Here is a 21,450-nt window from a genome sequence, read left to right on the forward strand (position 1 = left end):
ATCTTGTATTCAGGAGGTCAGCAGCTGCTCAACACTGGTGCTTAACTGCTTACCCACCCCATTTCTCATACAGACATCTTCCAGGTTTAGTGTAGCTTTGTCCTCATTTTTGCCACTGACTGTGCACAAATGTGCACAAAGGCAGAATACATGCAGGCTTGGTCTGAGCGTGAGAGCCTCTGTATACCTGTAGCTGAGCCTGTGTCCTGGAGGGATAGTCACTTGAAAAGAATAGGCTCCTTTAGATTATAACCATCTGGTTTACTTTACATGTCTTTACAAGGGTATGAATTGCGGGCTGCTGGGAGTGCTTTCCCCTCATGTATTAGGAGGGGACCCTGCAGTAACTCGCACGGATTTAGATGTAGATGTCTGAATTTGCGCAGCATTCATCAGCTGAGAACTTTCAACAGTTTGCAAGCCTTTGTCCTTTCACAAGTGACTTGCTAGGCAACTCACACACCGTGCAGTCAGATATGTTATGCACAACTACCTGTGAGCTGCAAGGAGGTACTAGTGCTTTTCTATAGGTGAGTTTCACAGTGTAAAACCCGACAGTTTTCCTACTAAATTAATGGAGAAAAGTGTAACAAAGCAGTAAGGAACAGAGAACCACTTACATCATCTGGATGCAGAATGCAGAAATCACTTCACTTTCACAGGTTTTCATTACTTGTTTAAATCTGTCTTTTTCTATTCCTGCCTCTGGTGCTTTATCTTTGTCTCCTTTTGTCAAATTTTTCAGCTCCTGAGGGAAGAGAGACTTCCCTGAAGTTGCTGCCACCAGGAAAAACATTTTCTGTCTCTTTACCACCTCCTTAAGTGGCAGCAGAAAATGTCTTTTTCTCCCCTAACTTCTCTCTCTTTGATGTGTATTTTCCTTTCCTGTAACCAAGGAATGTACTTTACCACATATTGTGTGGGATGTTTGGATGGAAGACATTCTGCCAAACATGATGAAGCTTATGATGAAGCTTGGAGAAGGATGTTGCTAACAATTCACTCTCCCTGCCCCATTCCCCACATCATTTTGGAGGGATGTTGAACTGTAGCTGACAGGGAGAACTGAGAGCTATGCCTTGCCGTGTTTGCAATTCATGTGTAGAGCAGCTCTCCACAGTGGAGTGTACTTGGACAGGCTTTGATTTTTGTTTGGTGGTAGCACTGAACAAAAGTGGATTTGCGTCTTTGTATGGGGTGATGCGCACAAGCACAGTGTAAGAGTTGTATTTCCTTGGAAGAAGTTAAATCTTATATTCTTCTGTTTCTTTCTCTGCCTCTTTTCTTGTCAATTGCAGGTACTACATGAGCCCCTCATTGATGAGGATCCTGTTTTCATTGCTACATGCACAGAGAGGGAGCTGCGGAAGAGGAAAAAGAGGAAATTCAGTCTCTGGGTTCGGCAGTGTTCATCCACTGGTTTCATCTGCCAGGTGGGTTTTACCTATTCAAATGTCTTGATTCAGTTCCAGGAGGCCCTTAAATGTGTTGCAGGACCAAAGGTAATAGTCACTTCTCTTCATTCCCTTGCTGAGGGCTGCAATCTAAATGCAGCTGGCCTCTGACTCCCACCGACAGTAGATCCAAGAGACAGTGATGACAAGTTCCTGATGCTCTGTTTGCTCTATGATTTAAATGAGAGTGTCTGTCTCTAATATTGTCCATCTGGCTGCCAGCCCTAACCTAATTAAATTGAAATGCAGCTAAAAGGTCTGTCTGTTCGTACATCCTAAGTTTATCTAAATGTCTAGGTACTGTGACTTCTCTCATTTTTGATGAGTCAGCTTCTATCTCTCTCTAAGTATAACACTGCATCTGTGATTGCCCGTGGTGTCCAATAGCCTAAGTCAATATGGTATCAAGATGTCAATTTTTCTGTGAGAAGCATATTAGTAGGGATTCCTATCACATATCTTTTCATACATCTACTTCTCTATCAAAGAATTAAAATCTGATGTGACTTTGAGGCGAAATGTGAGCTGCAGTGGGAGTCATGTTATCAGGTTTGTTTTTAGTGTTGTGAAGCAATGGGAACATCTTTTCAAATTCTCAGATTTCCCAATTGCTGATTTATTTTCAGAGCTCTTGAAAAATCTGGTCATTCATTTTTGATATCCAGAAGCCAGGGACCAGATGTTTTCTGATACTTCTTTTTCCCAAGAGCTTTTGTGAAAGCTGATCCTGCATGTTTCAGAGTGGTGGTTCAGAAGTGCAGGTGGGATGTGCACATTGCTTGCTCAGGCTGACCCGCAGGGCCGGTGGATTTGCTACAGTGGACATTTGCTCAGAGTAAAATTTGGTCAGTGAATCATTACAACTGTTTGAGTAGCTGTACAAGAAAAGAGGGAAATCACTGGGAACAGGGGTTTGCATTTTCAGCAATGCTGTTCACTCTGAGAAGACACTTAGGATCATACATCTAACATCCAGGTTTTAAAGCAGCTGTTTTGTCTGATAGAAAATGAACTCAACTTGTGAAGCATCCTTTAAAGTTTCTGCTCTCAAGGCTCTTGGAAAGTCATTTCCTATATAGAGGCAGTGCCTTTGATCTCCAAGGAGAGCTCCACCAGTCCCCACACACAGTTTATTACTGAAGTGTATTGGGTAGGGTGAGCACAAAGTTTGCTCATCTCTCTTGCCATGTTTCCCCCAGCCAACTGCCACCAGACTAGTAAGTCTTCAAACATGCCAGACATTTCAGATTCTGAGCTATAATTATGTTTTACCTCCCATCCTGTCCACCGAGAGAGTAAGTTAATGGAATGTCAAATGAAACAGAATAGATGCCTGGCACCACCCTAATCCTCTCGCTCCCTTAATGAATTAGATACGCATGCTTCGCTTGCATCCTGATGACGTCCAGGATTATCTTACCAGCTGCCTTCTATTTTCATTCCATGGCTTGGCTGTCATTATCAACATGATAAAATGATTGGGTGAAAGGGACCATAGGGAAGGGTGAAAAAGAATAATGGGAATGTGAACATTCATGCTAAAATGGAAAAACCATTCTAGGGGGGATGGGCATCTTCAACTTGATATACTGGAAATGGTATGTTCATTTGTGTCACACTTATGAGGGATCTTGCAGAATCCAAAGCACTTATTTGATGGTTGGTTGGTTTATTTACAATATTGAAACAGGTTTTTCACACTGTGTTTAACATATGGAAAGAATTTTTCTAACTAGTAGTAAATCCAATGTTTTCCCCTTAATGTCCACACCCTCCCTTCATCTCTTGCGAAGCTGCCATCATGGAGGAAAGACTAGTTGCCTGATAGTTAAGGTCTAACTACTCTAGCACTTGTCTGCTGTTAGAAAAACTCAACAGCACCCACTTGGAAATATGCAGAAATTCTGTAATACTGCCTGGATGGATTTCTTCCCTCATTGTTTCCACATGATGACATTGAGGCCCTTTAATTCAAGATAAAATAAGAGTAGCAAGACTTCAGAAATCAGGCTAATTCAGTTTCAAAAATCTGAATGATAAATATCTGTAAGAAAGTGAGACAGCTGAAGCAGAAGAGAGAAGTGAGCTACATATGGATGTTTTTTAGGATTGGAGGTCTCTGATGCTCCTGGCCAAAAACAAGGTCTTGTGAACCTGAATAATGAGCCTGATGTTAAAAAAAATCTCCATTTGAGGAGACGTCCTAGTTTTTCCAGTGTTCTGCTTTTCCTACAATGAAAAGGGTTGGTTGGTTTTCTTAATGTAAAGTGGATATCAGTGTTTTAAAGCTGATCTACTCTGTGAACTCTGGTTGGCATCTCACAGTGTGGTTGTTAATGTCAGGATTTTCAGCTGTTTGATTCCCCAAATTCTGGTCTCTGCTAGTTCTCATGAACAAAACTGAATCATGTTTTTGGGTGTGGTAAATACTTCTGTTTGATGGCTCATTCTTTACTTTTTCAAGAAAATGGTGTATAGTTAAAAATCCAGCCCAATAAGCCATTCATGGAACAGATATGCATAAAACGCAGAAGCTGCCTGTGAATATAAGGAAGATGCATAGTGTAAATAATGTATGAGGCTACTTTTCTGTTGTTCAGGTAGCTTTACTCCACCCTGATATTAAAGTCTCTGTTTTAAGAGGGATGTACAACCTCAGATCGTATCTCTGCTTTGGAATTTCTCTAGCAAAGCATCTTGTTGCAGTGAACAGCTTTGTTGCTGAGTATCTTTTCACGGTCAGCTGGCCAAGTGGGAGGGAGCATGCAGGAAGGACACATCATTCAAACAATGTAAATATATGTCTACTGCAGCTAGGAACATGAACAAAACCTTTCAGAGGGTTCACAAGAGCTCCAGGAGAACTGACTTTGGAAAAAGTGACAAAACTGCCCTGATACTGTTGCCTTTTTCATCTGCCCTTGATACTGGAAATCAAGGTGGCAGCAGCTGCTGCTGCAGGAGAGGGATTGAGCCTTCTTATTTCTTTCCTTCTAATTAAATAAGAACAACAAACTCAGCTTGCAGGACCTCAGGTGTCCCTCTGTGCTCCACCTTGTCTTACTTTCCTTGTTTCCCTCCAATCTATTTCCTTATATACTGGTAGCACTTATATTTCTCTACTGAATCACTAAGATGATTTTTCAAACCATTATTTTTATGTCTTGATTGCAGTTTAAATGGTTGCAGTAGCTAAGAAGTCTTTCTTTCTTAGACTATTTGCTGAGTAAGTCATCCTATTTAAATCAAAATTCCAATTGTGTCAGTTTTTGTCAGTTCTTATTTCTCTCTCTCAAAGTCTGGAGCTCTTGCTTGTATAAGTTGTTCATAAATATGATTGGTAGTCCTCTTTTTCATTTTAGTTATAGCAATATAGGTCATCAAAAAAGATGAAGAGTGTTACCAAATATCTGACCAGGGCTAGTTACTTTGTCCTGGTTGCACACATTGTGCTCTCTCTTTGCATTTCTTGTGTGGCTCAAAAGGAATGAGCATGGTTATGAGTAACAGTTACGAAGTGATGCCTAGTCCTTGCATAGCATCTCCTGTACAAGATTTTCTGATCCTTTTGCAGGAGAAGGAAGCACAGGAAGCTGGTGAATTCCAGCACTGAACCCCATGGAGAGTCAAGCAGAACGAGCTATTCCCATAGTGTCTCATCCTGAACCACAGACACTTAGCACAAATGTAACCCTAAGACAGTCCCTGACCCAAGGAGCCATCAATCAATAAAATGGAAGGCAGTGTGTAGATGGAGAAAAGCACCGCAAAGCGACAGGCAATATTAATCACTGTGATAGGTGGTAATGGAATTAGTTCATCAACGTAATTATTCGCTTGAAAAAAATGATATCACGGTGGGGAAGAAATTACTTTATGGATGTGTATATCCTTTCCTATTCATAGAGATGGATTTTATTCTCTGAAGCTACACTGTACACTTTTCCCTTCCCACACCTCTTTTCCTGCACCCAAATATATGAGCTCTGCACTTGCTTTTATTCCCTGGCAGAAAATTCTTGCAATAATGCATTTCATTTTCACTAATATCCTTGTGAAATATGTTGCTCAGATTTATGAAGTCCTTCAGGTCCTTGTGCTGGGACTGAATTTCCACATTCCACTGCTTACCCTGAAGAAGTGATGAGTCAGAACAGATTAAGGAAAAGTACTGTGTATCTGCAGCTTGAGTCTTTCCATGTTCCTGAAGAATCAGTGACTTGCATGATAGCCATGTTTAAAGAGTGAAACTTGGATCAGGGAGGGACCCTGCCTGAGAAGGCAAGAAAGGGCTCTCTCACCAAAAAGCAGCTGTCCCAGTGAAGGGAGATGGTTGAGGTCACTCCACAGATCAGTGGCAGAGCTCAGTTGCAGCAAAAAAACCCTCAAAGAATGAAACAACTATGCTCTTGTAACAAATGCAGTAGATCAGTCTGTAGTTCCAGAAAGTCAGCTTGAATACTTCATAATTCTGTTGATTTTAGAGAGTAAGAATTTACTTCCAGAATTTAGAGAAACTAAGATTGTACCCCAAAGAATTTATAATTTCATAACGCACTACATAAGTGCATTCAATCAATGGGAAAGGGAGAACTAAATAAACCTGGAGTGGGTTTTGTTTTCAAGGTCAGAGTTTCAGAAGAGTTAGCCATCTGTGCATTTTTTTTATAAAGCTGCTCTGAAACGCTGGTATTTCAGCCTATTTAAGTTCTGCTTAGAGATTAGTCTGAGCCCTTGGGTTTCTTTGAACAGAACACTGATTATTCCTCTGTTGCTGTAACAGTTGCATCTGAAACATACAGATGTAGCAGCTACTCTCAAGGTCAGGCTTTGACTGGAAGGGGATCCCAGGAAATCTGATCTCCTTCATTTGTCAGTCACTGTTGTCTGGAAAATCCTATCTGTTTTCTTCCTCTGGCACGCACCAGGCTCTGGCTTTTTAATGCATGTGGTTCTGTATCATCAGCATCTGAGAATCCCAGATCTCAGTTAAAAGTCAATTATCCTCTTGCTCACTGGTATTAAGTGGGGCGGTAATTTTGCAGATGTGTGATGGGCCAGCTCCATTCAGTTTTTTGGAGTTTACAGTCTTACCATGTTTCTAGATCAGTGGGAAATCCAAACATCTCAATGTGACCTGATGCAAAGATCTCTCACAGAGTTTACATGCAATCTGTTTTCAGGTGGGAATGAAGGATATTTTTCAGTTCCCGTCTGAGTGCTTGGAGTTTATGGCAAGGTTGTGTCCTTTCTGCAGCTGTGCTGGCTCAGTGCAACTCTGCCTGGAGAAGAAGGCTAAAAGCATGAGCCTCCTCTCTTCCATTTTTAAAAGGTTTGCCACAGGAACACCCCTCATGGATCCCATCCCTTCTAAGTTTAGCCTCTAAGTTCAAGATGAAAGCTTAAGCTTCCCAACAGCAAATCACTTTGGTTCAGACATGCTTTGGCTGCCCAGAGAACTCTGGAAGCAGGCTGAGTGCAGCAATATTTCTTGGCTAACACACAGGGCAGAGAGCTGGGACTAACACACTGCTAGGCACCAGCATCTGTCCTACTCCTGGTGAGCCTGCATAGGCCAGGTAGTCATCAGCCTTGTTGCTAGTCCTTGGAAATGAGCTGAGTCCTTGATGTTACTGATTTGTCATCTACTGGTTGTATCTTAAGATTTTATGCCCTTTTATGTAAGTATATTTCTCCTTGAACTCTGCTATGTGTCATCCTCTCAACAGTTACAGCGCTTCTCTTAGTTTTTACTTTTCTTACTTTGCACCATTTATATACCATCTCACATCTCCTCAATTACACACCTTCTCACAGCTCAACAGTAATTTTCTTAGAAAAATGGAGCCAATTCTGTGCAATTGTGTGGCACCAGAGTGAAGCCTCAATCAAGGACTGGAGCTGGGCTGCAAGAGGGAGCCTGGAAAAGCAGCATTAAGAAGCAGCAGGACCAATGTATTGATTAGCAATTGCCTTGTGGAGATTACATCCTTTCTAGGAAAGGTTTGGAAGAGCAAAAGGAAAGAGGTCTGCCAAGGTTAGTGGTGATTTCCATCCAGGCAGGAGAAGGGCAGCATGGAAAGAAGCAAATATGGGCTTCTTTGACATTAGTGGTTGGATACCTGGCTTCACAGGGCAATTGCAGGCAGGAATCCGTAAACTGACAAGGTGTGGGAGGAGATCAATAGGGAGGCCTAAACATAAAGGCCTGTTTCTATTTTTGAGCCCCAGTTCAATTTGATGCTGCAAAGAAAAGGGAACTGGCAGAAGTCTGATGTGGTCGAAGCAAAGGCTTAAGCAAGTGATCTGAGGAGCAGACCAATGTCTGGATGTCGAGATACATTTCAGCAAGGCCAAAGAAAAGAAGGATGATTGCAGTAGTTGAGAGAAGAGCCAGTCAGTTCTCAGGTATTTAGAAAAACAGGAAATTATTTATATTCATAATAATAAATCTGTCTGACTTAGATGTGGCTGCCTGGGAGAAGGTACAGAAAGAAATCTGCATTTGGTGATGCATGGGTTGTTGGTCTGCCATACAGGTAAGATGTCATAGTGCCCTCACTGATAGGGAAACAACATGGAAGAGGGATATCATGGGAAGAGAAACAAAGATATTTAAGCCATACTGGACTTGCATTGTCAAGTCTACCAGCATCTTTCTGCCAGTCACATGAAAATCTTTATAAAAATTTTGAAGAACATGTGCAGGCAAAATGGACATTTGTCAGTCCTCAGCACAAAGATGTTAGCTGTATCTGATGGGGATCCGTATGCTAATGCTGGTTGAAATCATTCCAAATAGGACACAGATGGAGAAAAGAGGGGGATCAAGGAGAAAGCTTTGTAAAAAACACCAAAAGCTAGCTGGGAACAGCTTGGGAAGACTGTGTGTCTCTTGCATACTATTTTGCAAGTAGCCTTTAGAGTAGTAGGAAGAGAATGAAGAGAGACTCAATCAAATGAAAACTTCTGGTCTCAGAAGCGCACCATCACTGGTGCCAACAGCTGCTAGACCTAGGAGCTGTCTGGGCAGAGATCATTAAAGAAGGGGGAAATATGAACTTTAGCAGGTTTAAGGTGAGACTGGAAGGGAGAATCTTCCAGCAGTGTTGGAAACAGCAACAGTTAGAGGTGAGGTTTAGGATGAGAGGCGAAGATGGAGTGGATTTAGAGGCGTAATCTAAAAAGTAGTGCTAGGAATGAGTAGTTGCATAGTTGGCTGTGAAGTCTATAGAAAGAAAGAATGTTATTTTTCTGATAGGTATTTAATATCCACAGAGTATGACTGCTTTTCTTTGTTCTCTTGTTTTTATAACTGTGTCATCTTTCTGTTTTGTGGTTGTTTAGGATCGCCCTTTGAGAGATATTTTTGCACAATGTAGCTTTCAAAATCTTCCTTCTGTTTATTACTGCCTCCATCCTTTTATTTCTTCCAAATGTCACCTACTTCATTTGAGAATTACACCCTGGGGTGCTTCAATTATGTATGAAGGTGGAGTATTTGGGATGTGCTATTCACAAGTGTTTTCAATATGCCGTCTGAGCTTTGAATATGAGCAGAATCACCAATATTTTAGTTTCTAGGGCACATTCTCTTAAATGTACAGTCAAGATGCAGCTTTTGGTCCTAAGTGTTCAGTTTTTTACTCAGTTTCTGTGAGACCTTATGAACCTTCCATATGAGGATAATGAAAACATGTTGGATTAAACATATCATTCAGTAGGGTTGACATAGATAGACAGGTGGCAGAATTGACCATGTCACTGTTCTGATAAGAAACAAATAATTGAGGGATAACTAGATAAAGCTCCATTTCTGTGCCAGTTCTGCAGGTTAAAGATGTTCATCCTGTAGTTTCCTCCTAGGACTTATGATGTCACATCTACAGAAGTTATCACATTTGGTGCTGTAGATTAAATGGATCCCTAACCACCAGAAAAAGATACAGAGTGAAAGAGATCTCTGCAGATATTTGAGAAGCATTGGTTTGACTGTCACCAACAGAAGAAGAGGATATTGGCTGCAAGCATCTCCATCTGTTATCCAGCAGCAGTGGTTGAGCCTGTACTTCTGAAGGTGTTTTGCTGTTGGTGCACATGGAAAGGGCACAAAGCTCTAACAATGTCCCAGGGCAAACCAGAAGGTCTAGTGAACAGTTTAACAGACATTTTTGGGGAGCAGCTTCCCACTGTGCCTGTGAAGGTCTTGCAGCCAATTTTTGGCATTTTGTGCTTTTTCTGCAGACTGCTGACTCTTAAATAACACTTTTAGTGCATTACAGAAAAGGGGGGAATGCTGTGAGCTTCAGTAGGCAGGATCTTAATGATTTGATGTAGAATGAAATAAGTTGGATGAGAGGACAGAGAAGGGGGAAAGCAAAAGCCAGATGGAATCTCACATTTGCAAAGATATTTGAAGGTATGCCTTTGCTAGTTGTCTTTACGCAGCCACTGTTTCACAGCAGCCTTTATGCCTTCCAACATTGTGCTGCTGTCATGTATCTTCCCAATAGATCTGGACATGATAAAGCTTTGAATGATGCTTCTCCTAAACAAGAAATACTGTGTCAAGAGCAAAGACTGTTGTTGGGTAGGCAAGGAAGACCCAAGGAATAAAATAGGGAGTATATTTCACACTGACGAAGGAGGGAAGGTTTAGCAGTGGGTATGGATGTTTGGGTAAAGTCCACTGAGGAGGTGAACAGAGCAAAGGAGGATGAGAATCACAGCCAGGTGCATGGGGAATTCTACTCACAAAACCTATGGAGTATGTAGCATCCTAGTATGAAAATAGGAGTATCTCAATGGACAGTTGCATGGTGGGCATGCTCTTTAAAGTAGCTGCTTCCAGACACAAACCAGCTCACCATGGGGGACCAGTTGCCATACCAGCAGTGCCAAAAGACTGTCTCATCCCTTAAAGCGACAGCACTCTACAAGGAATGTGGAATGAACATGAAGCAGGAGAGACTCCTGGTTGGATAAGACTTACTGGATTAGGGGAGGTAAAGTGTAGGACACTTTTAGAGAGACTCCTACTTTGTTTTCAGCTGAACTGCTAAACCAAGGTCAAAACTAGTCTGTCCACATCTTCTGTCTCCACTGTCTTGTCAGTAATTTTAAGGATTTGATGTATGGTCTCTGTGCTGGTGTACTAGTAACCTAATCTTAATTTCATTGCCAATAATCATGAAATACGTTTGCTGTAAATTTGGAACAATCTGCCCTCTGAATGGATTCCACTGTTAAGCTGCTCACTGGAGCCCTGATTAATAACCTAAATGACTTATCATAATTAGTTAGTCCTCAGCTTTAGAATTGGGGGAAAGCACAAATTTGACAGCTTTCAAAATAAGTGGAGCAGGATCAGGGAGTCTACAAACATTGCTGTATTTGTCCTCATCTGGAAGCTGTTTCTGTCAAAAAGGGGATTTTCATTTTTTTTAAAGCAATGTGTGTTTTAGACTTCCTTTTAATACATGCTCTACTTCTTTTTGGAATTAGTGTGCATTTATCCTTACACCAATTTTATTCTTCAGCATGTCAGTTTCTTCAAAATACAAATTATGTCTCATTTCTCAGAGATTTCATACATAATGCGCTCTGATGAAATCTATTCCACAATGCACGAATTGCTAGGGAATATTACATAAAATATATGTAGAATACCAGTGTTGGAAGATGCCCCATCTAAAATAGGGAGAAGCTGTTTAACTGAATTTTGTTATTCTCTAAGATTATTGAGTTAAGAAGTCCTGGGAGCACTGCTGTGGACATGAGCATTTTTGTTCTCTGAGCATTGGAATGAACTTTCATTTGTAACAGAGTGTGTGTAAGAGAAATATGCTATACATGAAAGCAGTGGTGCATACTTTGCATGGTTGAAGTCTCAAATAAATTTAACAAAGTTGTTGTGAATACATCTCTCCAAAAAAACAAGGCAAAATTCTTTTTTCCTGCCTCTGAATACTGGACAAGTTTCAGTTTTTATTTTGACAGGTAAAATTTTCTGGAATTCATAAAAATTTTGAGTATTTCAGAGCCAAAGTCACAAAGGCAGGCCTGGGCAATTTTTTTCAGAAAATTTGCATCTTTGTGTTGTTTTAAATCTTAACAAGTTCCATTGTTTTGCAGTCCTGTTTGAGTGACTGAGCGGTGTCTGCTGCTTCTCATTTCTCTTTCCAGCAAGTTATTTCTGCTGACTCTTAGAACAAGGTGAAGGTTGGATGCCTAGTTGGCTTTATTAGGTATTGGACTTTGGTGAAAGTTGTGCTTGTTACACGTTTTCTCCCTCTGCATGGCAATGCGGGACACTCCTCCTGGAGAGGTGACTGGTAGCAATGAAGCAATAGCTTGACTTCAGTGTTTTTTCAGTTGGTCGGATGGTGTCTGGTTAATTACAGTCACATTACTAAGGCCTTAATGTCCCTGAACTCCAACATAAACCCGTGTCCACCCACAGGTGATGGTGACAGCTCCTTTGAAATGCACAGCCCTGTGGACTGACTGTAGCAGGATATGCACTAAAGGCACTGCAGCGTATTGTGCTGTACCAGCTTCTGGTTCGCTGTGTTTCTGTGGGGTGTCTCCAAATCATGGTCTAAGTAAAGGATCTGTGAACTAGCACTGTGTCTGGAGAGTTTGATGAGGATGTTCTGGCTGGTTGGGTATGGGTTTTGCTGGCTCCTCTCATTTATGGGGTTGCACACACTCTTTTGTCACAGCCTAACCCTTGCTGCCAATGGGAAGTAAATCTGACTATTAATGCAGTAAAATTAATGGGCCATTTCCTTCTGGCCATCTTGTACTGGCCTCTCTTGAAACTGAAATTCCCATGCTCTCCTTCTGCTGGCAGCATTGGAACCTACGCAGATTCAGTACAACACATAACCTCAGTTATGACTGGAGTCTTTTCCTGCCAAGCAAACAATCTTCAAATTGCACAACAGTAAGAGGAGCCTCGGGAAGTCCTTAAGATGAGGTGAAGGATTTATTGGTAACTGCCAGCTAATCTGAGATGATTTTAAAGCAACAGGCCCTTGGATAGACTTTAATTAGCATTTTATAAAAAGTATCTACTGTCTTGATTTTCAGCTTGTCTCACATAGAGCTGTGTGGGTATGTTGGGAATTACATCTGCTCTCCCTGGATTCCTTATAACCATCTGACTCTTCTTACCACTTCTTATTTAAGATTTATGTCCATCTCAAAGAAGGGAGTGGTGCTGATGGACTGGATGCTTTGAAGAACAAACCACAGCTTCACAGTATGGTGGCCAAAAGCCTTTGTCAGAATGCCTCTGGGAAGAACTACATCATCTTCACAGGCCCAAGCATTACCAGCCTGAATCTCTTTGAAGAATTTGAGAAGCAAGGTTTGTATCTGTTGACTCTCTGGGTTTTAATGGTGACAGACTTAGGTACCTCCTGCCACTGAATTCAAAAAAACTTCCAAAACTCTTCAGTGATATTTCAATTCCTTAGTTGTTCATCTCAAAGAACAGTTCTCATTCATGAAGAGGTAGTATACAGAGAACTTTCTGAGTTGCTCTTTAATTCTTCCTCTTTAAATCTGCAAAATGAGGATGTAAAAACATTTTAAATAAGGTTATTTAAAGCCCTTGCTTTTGCTCATTGCCTAAGGATTGTGAGGTCAAATCTACATGGCCTAAGGGAATTTTCAGGGGATTTCCTATCTGCTTGCGATTTTTCTGTTCGCCTTGTGAAAGACTAGGGATGGGATGAATCCTTACAGATGTGCCTTAGAAGTCCTGATTGGTTTAATACCTGTTAAAGATGTGACTTCTCTAGATGACATTTTATGCCACTGCAAAAGCCCTACAAATGTTTGCTTTGTTGATTGTTTTTTAATTGTTTTCCTGGTATCAACATGCCTGGGTAGGACAGATTTTAGTTTTGAAAGCATAATAAACTCTACATTAGCAAAATCACACCAGCCAGCAGAGTGACAGCTCTCCAGCAAGTTTCTTGCTAGTGCAGAGAGTAATCCCAGGTCATCCTCTGTGAAATCCCCCCTCACCTTCGGTATGGAAAAGCCATGTGTTTCTTTGCTTTCAGCAATGCTGAGTACTTGTGGCTCCCCTTAAATTACAGAACCCTTCACTCCTGCCAATCAGATATGTGTCATTCCATGTCACACTCGGCTCAGCACAGCCTTTCAGAGCTGGTGGGATGGCTGGAACAGATCCTTCACAGCAGTAAGGCCAGGGGCTCCATTATGCATCACGGAGAGGCCGTTTCCTTTTTTAACACACTGCTGATGTCCAAGTTTCACTTTTGGCATTGCAGGAAATTAAACCCACATATTAATAAACCATTATATTAATGAAACATGGCCCAAAGCAGGAGGAAAGTTTTGGGAATTGAGGCGGTATGTTGATTCTTATTTAAAATGAGAGCACCAGTGAGTGGGACCAGCGCTGTAGCTGAACACTTGAGACTGTGCTGGCACTGAGGGCTGTCTCTGTTGACCTCCATGCAGGACTTAGCTGCTACCTTATTCTAGGTAAGCTGGAAGCTTGCTGAGTACAGTGGAATACCTGCATATTCTCACAGAAGAGCCATGGTTTCCCAAAGGCTGTGAACAGCCAAACGGGAAGGAAGTCAAGCATATTTATAGTGCACTGGAGTTTTTCCTCTGAGCAGAAAGCTATCTTTAGTAAATAGGTTTTTACAGCTGATTGTAAGTGTAGCATTTTTAAGACTACTAAGTCAATGATGCAAAATGTGAGTTTAAAAAAATGGAGAGGGTAACACACCTACTGCTAGTACCTGAGGTGAAATTCTTAGATTTAAAGGTAAAGACTGACAGACAAAAACTTGACGGCTGAGTTGCACCCTTTATGGTCATATAGGGAAGGGATGAAGACAATCTGGTATGATCCAGTTGATATGTAAGTCTGGTAAAAAAGACGCATGGCTACTAAACCAGCTGAGTGTTTATTACTTGCAGATAATTCAAATTGTTCACAGGCTTGAATTATTCATGGACTATACACGGCACAGAACATTCAAACTAATGGTTTCTAGCAGGTAACAAAATCAATAATGTCTTTTTAAAGCATGTAATTTTGACTTACTATCTGATCAAATATGCTAATGCAATACTGAGATTTCATTTTGGTTCATGGTTTGTTGTATAGCTTCATGAGACTTTATGATCTTTGACAGCTGCCTCCAAAATTAAATTTCAGATGTGGTACACACTACCACCTTCCCAGGGGCGAAGCTATGAGATGGGGGTGCTGAAGGTGGACAGGAAGATAGCAAGTTTATTGACTTTGCAAAATAGCATGGTACTCCTATGCAAAGGAGATCACTGGGAACAAAACATTTCTGTTTAATACGGCAATGGGATTGTGTGCATTTGCCATGAATTACTAGGGGCTAGCTCAGAGGTTTTACAGGGGGATGTTGAACTGGAACGACTGTGAGGCGCTGGGAGAGGTGTGAGATGCTTGAGATGTCAAGCTGTGGTGATGTCAGTAAGAGCCTTGGAGGAGATGGTGTTTACTGACTCTACTGTAAAGCAGATAATGTATTGCCAGCATGTGCTGGGATCCTACTGCATTGGCAGGACATTTGGGAAGAGGCAAGCAAAGAAGCCTGGACTTGACAGAAAGATCTCTTCTTATCTATCAGAGTTTCCCTCAGCAATGAAGTCAATGTGAGGTTTTTCTGGTAGGTGGCTTAGCCAGCTAAATCTGAACAGGGCCACACCATGACCAAGATGTGTTGAAAAGTAGCTATTTTCAGGTGCTCATGACAGTGTGACCCATTCTTAAACTGATTAATTAACCTTTTTTTGTTAAAGAAAATTTTGTTTCTGAGCTTAGAGGAGGATCAGCAGTAGAAAGATCTCGCTGGGAACTGAAACCAAAAGAAACTGGTATTATCTTAACTGCTTTATGTTGGTTGATGTTTTCATGGCTTTTTTTCATGACTGGCAACAGAGAAATAGGGGAAGATTTCAATAAGCTTGTGCTTGGAAGCCATAAACTTTCTGTGAACATAAAAGTGACATTTAAGGGAGCTAAAGAGAATTCTGGAAAATCTAGAAAATCTAAAGTTCTGTTAATTCTGTTAATTCTTGATGGAAAGAACTTGGGGTCTTGGTAGCCAGTGAGCTGAACAGGAGTAATCAGCATGCCCTGGCAGCAGAGTTGGTCAGCACTGTTCCTGGTAGTGTTCACAGAGTGCAGCCTGTAGGTCGGGGGAGGTGATTTTTGCCTCCTACAGTTTTGGGCAACAAGTTTCCCAGTAAAAGAAAGGCATTGATAAAATGGAGCAAGGTCAGCGCAGGGCCACCAGCCTGACCAGGAGCTGGACCACAGGCTATGCTATGGGGAGAGAACTGTTCTTTTTCAGGTTGAGAAGAGACTTTGTGGGGATGCAAAACAGCCTTATGCTGCCTTACTGAGAGAACAGAGCTGGCTCCTTACAGTAGTGCCTCATGGAGAGACAAAAAACAACAAACATTGGCTGAAGCAAGAGAAGTTCAGGCTAGATGTACAGTTTTTCCTGAGGGCAGTGAAGTAGAACACCCAGACTGGTTGTGCAATCTCTGTCCTTTGAGGTTTTCAAGCCCAGACAACATAAAGCCCTGAGCAGTGCTGTCTGGCCTCAGAGCTGACCCTGCTCTGGCAGGGGTTGGGACTAGGGACCTCACAAGTAGCTTTTCAACCTCACTTATGCTTTAATCCATAGGATCCTGCGATTCTATGAAAACTTTTGTGGAATCTTAACTATCATTCACTTTTTCTAACCCTAGCCCACACATGCTAAAAGCACAATGTTCTTTATTGAGAGCCTGCTGTGTAGCACCTTCACTGTACCACACTTGACAATAATGTGCCTACCAATATAAAGGGGTATCAGTGAACATTATTCTAAAATCTATGAAGATACCAAGAACTGCAAAAACTTCAGAAAATAAGACAGAACACTTTGATCTTTTTCAAAATCAAAAGCCTGAATAGACTTCTTTTATTTTTCAAGGAACATGCAAAGAATTTCTCTCTGGCCTCTGAATAGAACTGGAAACCTGCACTGAAATGCCCCAGATTCTCTGTTCTCTGAGCAGACAGCTGTCACTGCTATTTGCTGTGACATTCATTCATAGTGCATGTCCCTTTTTCCCTCTCTAAGCATTAGTGTTGTCCTTTATAGAGGACTGAACCTCCTAAAGCCCTGTGTCCCATGCTTCCATTAAGCATACAATCCCCAGAAGTCCCTTTTGCACATTCTGGACCAGGAGGAACAGCTGGTTCTGTCCTGTAGAGGTACTGGTGTTGACAAAGCTGCAAGAGCTGCCAGCATGGGTGGCCATGGCATTCCCACAAGATTTGCAGGATCCTGCAACTCCAGCACATGGACTAAAGCAGATTCAGTTCTTCTCCCCACGTCAGCCCCCACGGTTTCTGACTTGACCCAGTGCAGTATGCAGAATAAATGATTGCAGAATGTGTATTTTTGCCTGAATTAACTCACCCCGATGGCCTTTGCAAATGGTACTAGTGAAGATGTGGTGAAACGGGCTTCAGCTCAAGCTCTCTGAGGACTGGAGGTTCTGGGAGTGAGTTTTGGGTTACTACACCTATATTTCCTCTTCTTTGCTAAACTACCTTAGGTGTATTCATTTATATTGCACTTACAGTTCAAGAAGACCAGAGGAGGACAACCTGTCTCCACTGACTCTCATGTGTGTGGCAAACACCTGTTGTGATTCTGATTTAATCACACACAAAAACTTCATTGAGCCAGATGGGCATAATTTTTATTGCTTCTATTGCTATAGTAACTGGGTGGTTTTAAAAAACTCTCCAGATGAAGGGTGTCATCCATGATGAGAGATGCTAGTAAATCTACAGAAGTGCTGCACTTTTCTATGCTATGCAGCAGGAAGGTTGTACCATGTGTTCCTGAGAGAGAAAGGCATTCCCATTATTCTGTATGAGGAGTGAAACATCTGCTGGAAGCTTTCTGCAGGTGTATTGCTACAATAAAAGGAAAGGCCACAATTATTATGGGCTTTCAGCGGTAGCTGTTGCTGTTTTGAAACTCTAGCACACTAATGTAGTTATTAGCTTTTTTTATACCCCTGCAGTCTGCTGAAGAAGGTATTGCATTTTAGTGAATCATAAACTTTAGGCAGCGAAAGAAATTCCCAGGCTCATTTGTTACCAGAGCAGGAAGATCTTAATATTGACTAGAAGAAGGCTTTCTGAAAGTTTGCTATGCTAATGGCAAAGTTTGCAGGTATGTGATCTACTCTGTTAAGGTACCTCTTAGCAACAGAAGACACTTAAAAAAAAAAGGCTCCATATTGTTTGTAAGCCTGTTGTCATCAGGCTTTTCTTACTGTCTTTTGTGGAAGGAACTTACTGATTTCCAGGGACTGATTAATTCATTAGAAGTAACCAATGGAGTGCAGGTTTCCTCCTTGAGAATGAAGTTGCTGTGTTGGTTGACCTTCTAACATCAATGGCTTAAATTTCTGATGAGAGCACCATAGCTCCTTGTAGATCTGTCCACAGCAACTGGACCAATTCATGAGTATTTTCAGGTTTTTTATTAGTATTCCTGTAGTATCTGTGTGCTGTTGAGGGGATGCTCAGCATGCCAGTCACTATATGAACCAAGGACGAAGGTTGCACCTGCACTCAAGGGCTTAGGTCATTCCAGAAAGATGGAGGCAGAAGAACCACATAAAAGAAAACACAAGAACAGAGGTAACACACTTAGAGAAAACCACTGTATTCTGACTTTGCATTTCCTCTGTAAGGATAACATGCAAAATTTGGCACAATGGAAAATTTGATCAAGCAGATTTAGCTGACAGATGAGATTTAAATCACCACAAGATGTGCACAGATGTCACCTGTTTCCATGCCCACTGTTTTTTTCCACTCAAGTGGGTTAACACAAAACCAAGGGAGACCAGGGAAATTTCCATTCAAGCTTTCCTTGGAAAAATTTGATCAAGAAGATCTGCTGCTTTTGGACTAACAGAAACAGGCTGTTATTATTTCACAGCCTAATGACAATTTCAAGCATCATTATTAATGTTGTTTCCAAATCTTGTTTGTGCCCACCTGGCTGCACTGAGGTGTGTTTTGTGGTGTTAGATTTTATTTTTTTTGCCTCTTTCACAGGTCAAGAAGCTGTGAGCATCAGACTGTATCACCTGCAGAGTTTCTGATGTCTATGTAGGACAAGATCAGTGCTTGCTGAGCTAGGGCACTCTGTGGTTTATCTCCTTTCCCTAAAATTAGTTTTCACTGAACTTGTATTTCCATCTTCTCCATCCTTCTGGAATATGCATTTTTTAAATCAATTTCAGTAGTTTTTAACTGCTTAAGCAGCATTTCCTTAACAAACCAGATGAGGCAGGTGCAAGGAGCAGTGAGCTGAAATTCAAGAACTTGGCAAGACAGTGAAAGCAGCAGATTAAACCAGAGTTTGTCACCTATGTATATGTATATTGTGATTAAAAGCATCATGGGAGTCATGTAGGGGAATTTATTTCAGTTAACATCTAAGATTCTGTAGCTTTCCCTACCTCTCTTCTCCCTCCACAATTTATTCTCTTAGTTAAACATCAAAGACTGTCTTGGATAATAAATTCTGATTTGTCCCATAAAGTGTCTCACTGTTGGGTTTTTTTTCAGACCAATTTTAAACATGTTATGAAGACTATTACACAGATTGTAGATGTTATTGCTAGGAAGATACCCCAAATTATTTTTGTTGTCATCTCATCATGACTATGCAGGTGGTGTCAATACATCTAATCAAAAGATCAGACTTTCTACAGTTGTCTCTGCTTCGAGAGACACCAATATAGGACAAAAACCTTTGGTATTACAGAAGAAAACCAGCTGACTGACATATCTGTTGGACTAGAAGGTTGCAGGGCGAGTTCTTTCCCTGCTAAGGTCATTCAGACTTGCTCTGCTGTTTTTGCCCTCTGGGTCCATGCAATGGCTTGCTGATGGGGAATATGTTTGTTCACATGCAGAGATTTACTGCTGTGGGTTGCTGAGCACCAGGAAGAGTGACTGCACAGGCCTACCTCCATCCATGCTGAACAATTCTGAAATTCCACAGTCCAGAGGGCAGTACAGAATAAGAATGAAGGGAAACATGTCCTTGATCTGCTGGTACAATAAAGGGCACTTTCGTTTTCTGACCAACGCCTACTCACCGGTTCAACAAGGTAAGTAATACTCCTACTTCTCATCTCAAAAGTGCACATGCTTTATGTCACAAGGCAAAATGAGTCACTGAGCTTGATAATAAGCCTGAACAAAGAGCTTGATCATAATTGATCATAACATCCTAGATACACAGTAGCAGTAGTGATTACTTCCCTTTTGTGTCTTCCTTCAGCCATTCTTTTTTCTCATACAAATGTTAAAAACCTACTGCTAATGCACCCCCCTTTGCCTGAGCTGGTGGAGGCAGTATACTTTTAGGTATAAAGATTATACCTTTGCTGATGGTCAGAGAAGGGAAAAGATGATTATTGTATAAGACTATACTAGCCCTGTTTGCGAAGCATCTTGTAGGATTGCTGCTGCAGAAAAATTAATAAAAATATCATGATGTACTTAGAACTCTAAGCAGATCCTACAATTAATTTGTCTTACCCGGTAAAAACTTAGTCACAAACAAATGTCTTTTTGCCAGAAGTAAATATAATTAAGGTTTCCTGTTGTATGTTAAATTGATTTTAACAACTGATGAAAAGAAACCAAAACAGATAATTTGGATAGTTCAAATAATGGCAAGAGAGCTTCTTGCTACTGAAACCTTTTAATTTTTCAAAGTATATAGATGATATTACGAACATGTGGAAACTTCTGTTAAATGCAATATAAGTACCTAACTCCTTGAAATTAGTTTTCCAGTGAAAATATTTTTTCAGTTTCTTATAATTTTTATTAATCAGATATATATATAACTGCTGGAGACAAATAAGAATAACCTAAACCTTTAAATGTAAAGCCATCAATTCAAAGGCATCTTCTACACTCATTTTCTGAATCCCTAGTGACTCTCACATTTGTGTACAAACTACAAAAGCAAAGACAAGGCTGATAATTACTGTATAGTAAGCTGAGAAACTGACTTAGTGTGTTGTTTAATGACTTGCCAGAAAGGTTATTACCTTAGCAAAGTGTGGCTCATCCTGAGGAATTCTGCTGGCACTGCAGTGGAGTGAGGACTTGGTGACTCAAATGGACAGGTGTCTGAGCATAAATACTGAAAATATGTATGTGAAGGAAATGCAACACTTTGGAGACTCTGCTAAAGCCAGTCCCTGAAACAGTGTTGTTCCCCATGTGGGGCATTCACCATCAGGAGTTGTGCTGTTTTCTTTGTTCACTTTGCTGGATTTAGTTTATTCAGCAACACTAACTGGACAAGAGCTATCACTACATGTCCACTGTTTTTTATAGACAACAATGGAGCATTTGGTTATAATTCATAAATATTATTAGAAAAATATTCTGTTTGTAAACATCAGTGTTAAATGCCCCATTAAAAGGGGGACCTAAAGCAGAGTGTGCTGGCAGCATCCTTGCTGGGAGCATGTGGAGGTGTTAGCTGTTGTGCCTGTGATTGACCTCTGGTCTGTTTTGGCATATATGGGATTGTAGGTTGTGTGTGTGAGGTAGTTTAACATCCACTGATTATGTGGGATGGACAAGACCTGCCCAACACATTGCTCACCAAATGCTGGCTGGGACAGTTGACATAGTTCACGGTGAATCAGAGCAGAAAACAGAGACTGACTTTTTAAAGAGTGATACTGGCGAATGAGAGTCTCTAGCAAAGACCTGGGAACAGATGGAGACTCAGTGGGAAGGCAAGAGACCAGATTGCTTGCCTCTGATTTGGCATCTCTAAAGTCAGTGCAGCAAAGCTAGTTTAAGCCAACTTGAAGCTGGACCACCAAAGTCTCCTCTAAA

At 41.1% G+C, this 21,450-nt stretch overlaps 1 protein-coding gene across 1 annotated transcript in view; it reads left to right on the top strand.

The window, feature by feature from the left end:
- The window catches only part of PGBD5 (piggyBac transposable element derived 5), a 71,437-nt gene that overhangs the window by 36,442 nt on the left and 13,545 nt on the right, over window positions 1-21,450 (top strand). The window contains exons 3-5 of the mRNA XM_071549532.1: window positions 1,299-1,433; window positions 12,648-12,828; window positions 19,494-19,691. Coding sequence (XP_071405633.1) covers window positions 1,299-1,433; window positions 12,648-12,828; window positions 19,494-19,691 — 514 coding nt within the window. The remainder of the gene's footprint in view (window positions 1-1,298; window positions 1,434-12,647; window positions 12,829-19,493; window positions 19,692-21,450) is intronic.

The sequence above is a fragment of the Pithys albifrons genome, chromosome 2, assembly GCF_047495875.1.
Source record: "Pithys albifrons albifrons isolate INPA30051 chromosome 2, PitAlb_v1, whole genome shotgun sequence".
Taxonomy (NCBI): Eukaryota; Metazoa; Chordata; class Aves; order Passeriformes; family Thamnophilidae; genus Pithys; species Pithys albifrons.